The sequence below is a fragment of the Urtica dioica genome, chromosome 9 (assembly GCF_054948205.1).
Source record: "Urtica dioica subsp. dioica isolate 48M chromosome 9, U.dioica_male_clone48M_v1_H2, whole genome shotgun sequence".
In the NCBI taxonomy this organism is placed as follows: Eukaryota; Viridiplantae; Streptophyta; class Magnoliopsida; order Rosales; family Urticaceae; genus Urtica; species Urtica dioica.
The window spans coordinates 1,971,087-1,974,731 of record NC_142764.1 but is presented as its reverse complement, the minus strand read 5'-3'; the positions used below and the strand labels follow the sequence as shown (position 1 = coordinate 1,974,731).

At 38.6% G+C, this 3,645-nt stretch overlaps 1 protein-coding gene across 1 annotated transcript; it reads left to right on the top strand.

Annotated features, from left to right (window-relative positions):
• The first annotated feature begins 294 nt into the window (after positions 1 to 294).
• LOC149384612 (cysteine proteinase COT44-like) lies at positions 295 to 2,561 on the top strand. The gene is made up of 5 exons (XM_089625649.1): positions 295 to 761; positions 838 to 1,070; positions 1,145 to 1,282; positions 1,759 to 2,232; positions 2,316 to 2,561. The coding sequence occupies exons 1-5, from the start codon at positions 338 to 340 to the stop codon at positions 2,430 to 2,432; spliced, it is 1,386 nt and encodes a 461-aa protein (XP_089481775.1). The 5' UTR covers positions 295 to 337; the 3' UTR covers positions 2,433 to 2,561.
• The last annotated feature ends 1,084 nt before the right edge of the window (positions 2,562 to 3,645 follow it).

Sequence of the window (3,645 nt, the reverse complement as noted above, 5' to 3'; positions counted from 1 at the left end):
AGAAAAAAAAATGAAAGTATAGAAAATAAAAATATAATTAAAAATAAAAAGGTCAAAACGTATTATGCTATGAGGCCCGTTACTAAAAGAAGCCCAGACCTCAAATTAAAAACATGTGTTAGACTGTGAGATAAGATTTTGACTCGTCTACTCTTCCACTCATTGATGAAAGTCAAACTTTTGTCAACTGGAGACCGTTAGGATTCACCAACAAATTAGGATATCTAGCATAACATACGTTGACTGGTAGGCATTGCTTCTTATATACATGTAATTAAATGAGCGATGAAAAAGGCAAGCAAGCAAAGCAAAGAAACGAATAATAATAATCACGGTAATGGGTTACCCAAAAATCCAATCTTGTGTTGCAATATTGATCTGGGCAACGCTGTCGTACTCTATCGCCGGTCTGGAGGAGAGAGAGCTGTTCCGGAAATGGAAGGTGAAGCACGGGAAGGCTTACAGCCATGTAGGAGAGGCGGAGAAGAGGTTCGAGAATTTCAAGAGCAACCTGAGGTTCATATCGGAGAAGAAGAAAACCAGCTCACACAAGCTTGGTCTGAACCGCTTTGCTGACATGAGCAATGAAGAGTTCAAGGAAGTCTACCTGTCCAGATCGCTCAGAAAGCCACCTGGCCATGATACCAGGAAGAAGAAGAAGAAGATGACGATGAATGGTGCTCGATCGTGTGTAGCCCCTTCCAGTTTGGATTGGAGGAAAAAAGGAGCCGTCACCGCCGTCAAAGACCAAGGAAATTGTGGTACGCATCCATATATATTTACCAAGTAGGTAGAACTTAGAAGTGTCGTTAAGCAAGCATGTGTATTGATCAATAGGGAGTTGTTGGTCTTTCTCAACAACCGGAGCCATGGAAGGAATCAACGCCATAGTGAGCGGAGAGTTGGTGAGCCTATCGGAGCAAGAGCTCGTGGACTGTGATTCCACAAACTACGGGTGCGACGGTGGGTACATGGACTACGCTTTCGAATGGGTCATCAACAACGGCGGTATCGACTCCGAAGCCGACTATCCTTACACCGGACACGATGCCACCTGTAACGCCACTAAGGTACGAAGTAACGCACTTTATATGAATGTTACGTACGAGTTAAAAGGCGATATCTTATTTGTATTACTTTATAGGAGGGTTACAAAGTAGTTAGCATAGATGGTTATGAAGACGTGGGAGATTCGGACAGTGATCTGCTATGCGCCGCAGTACAACAACCTGTCAGTGTTGGCATCGACGCCTCCTCCTGGGATTTCCAACTCTACACGGGGGTCAATACTCACCTTTCCTTTCTATATTACCCATTTTTTTTTTTTTTTTTTTTTTTTATATTATCCACTACTTACCATTTTTTTCTGCTGGTACCATATCGTTTACTTAAAAAAAAATGAAAATTAGATTGGTAACTATCTGAAGTTTGAAAAAATTGTAGACATCAGGTATTTTATTTATGGTATTACAAACCTTTAGACAATATTTGTGTAAGTTTTGAAAATTTGGTATCCTGCCTAATTTCTTAAGAACAAAAATCTTATGCAAAAATTTTCTATTTAGAAAAGGTCAATTCTTAGGCCACCATTATAGCAAACAAGCTTTAACACTAGTGCATTTAATATTAGTCTATAGCAATCAGCATGTTTATTTAGAAAAAAATGCTTAAATCAGCGAGACGGGCTGCTGATCATGATCATGTTAACTTGTTTCATCTATTTGAATGTGGGATCCTTAACTGGTTGACGATAATCAGGGGATCTACGAGGGAGATTGCTCGGATGACCCAAATGACATAGACCATGCGGTCCTGGTGGTGGGTTACGGCTCTGAGAGCGACGGAGACTACTGGATAGTGAAGAACTCATGGGGGACTAGCTGGGGTATAGATGGTTACTTCTATATAAAGAGAAACACAGATATCCCCAACGGAGTTTGCGCCATCAACGCCATGGCTTCCTACCCCACCAAGGAATCTTCTGCACCGTCCCCGTCAAGCCCTCCGCCTCCTCGTCCATCTCCTCCTCCGCCATCCCCATCACCGAGCCAATGTGGAGACTTGTCTTACTGCGGCACTGACGAGACGTGTTGCTGCACCTTCGAGGTCTATGGCTATTGCTTGATGTACGGGTGCTGCGAGTACCGGAACGCCGTTTGCTGCGCCGGAACTGAATACTGCTGTCCCGGGGACTACCCCATTTGCGATGTTCAGGACGGTCTTTGTCTCAAGGTAATTACTATTTCTTGACTCTACTTTTTTTAATCTCATCATGATCTCCAAGTTCCTGTGTTTGTGATTATTGTTTAATGTAGAATGAAGGGGACTTTCTGGGAGTGGCGGCCAAGAAGAGAAAATCGGCAAAGCACAAGTTTCGGTGGACGAGAATTGAGGAGGAAACAGAGCACATCAACAACTACCATCCTCTGTAGTGAAAGACGAATCCTCTTGCTGTTGCCATGATTTCATTTAATTACATATTGTTGTGAAAGTTTTATTGTTTATCTGTGAACAAGACCACGAAACACTAAAGAGAAAAATCTTTTATTTTTCTTTGCCTATTTTTCAATTTTAAACTTTTTAAAGGGTCTTTCAGCTATATAACCATCTGAGTTATAGCGTTTTGTATAGTAGTTAACATTTTGTAAATTTTTTGTAAATAACCACCTCAACTTATTTACGGTACTATAAAAGACAAAAAAAACCCAAAATCAACGGGAATATTTTTTAGTATTCGTCTCTTTTTGAGTGCCGTAAATAAGTCGAGGTGGTTATTCACAAAAAAATTTATAAAAAAATTGGCTATTTAGCACTCTTTAAACTTTCGGTGACTTATTTGACTAATTTTTTATTTATAAAATAGAATTTTGCTCTCTAATATATTCTGTTAATTTTGAAAAATAGGCAATTAACAAAAATTAAAGCTAGTAAATTTCTACTATATCCTTAAAATAACCAGGCTCAAGATAAATGGAATGTAGGCCATATTTTAGTTAGTTGATGTTACCCACAAAAATGCCTCCTATCTCATGTTTTCTGGTTATTGATTAAAAAAATTATAAATGAAAGATACAATCAATAAATATTTTTTTATTCATTATTTAGCAATTTGTTATTTAAAACTTCATCTTTAGTATTTAATTATTTTAAAATTCTCTTTCACTCTCTCTCGTTTTTCTTCGTCCTACATCCTTCAAAACATCATTTTAAAAAATAAATGAAACTTTGTAACCCATTTTAAATATTTATAAGAATTTATAGTCGTTTATTTGAGTAAATAATGAATACCGTTAACATAAGAGTGCTAGTGTGTACTGTGTAGGAATGGCAACGGGTACGGGTTTTAGCGGGTACACCAATACCGGTACCCGTACCCGCCTATTAAAATACCCATTAACCCGTACCCGTTAACCCGGTTTTTCCAACGGGGCGGGTAACGGGTATATCCGCCGGGTGACGGGTGCCAAAATTGAGCACCCGTTAACCCGTTTAAAAAAAATAAAAAAAATAATTTTTAATAAGAATCAAAACAACAACCTACTCATTATGATGTAATCTAATGTTTTCTTAAAAAAAATATCTAGTTTTTTTTTCCATAAAAATAATTAACGGGCGGGTTAGCGGGTTAACGGGGCGGGTTTAACA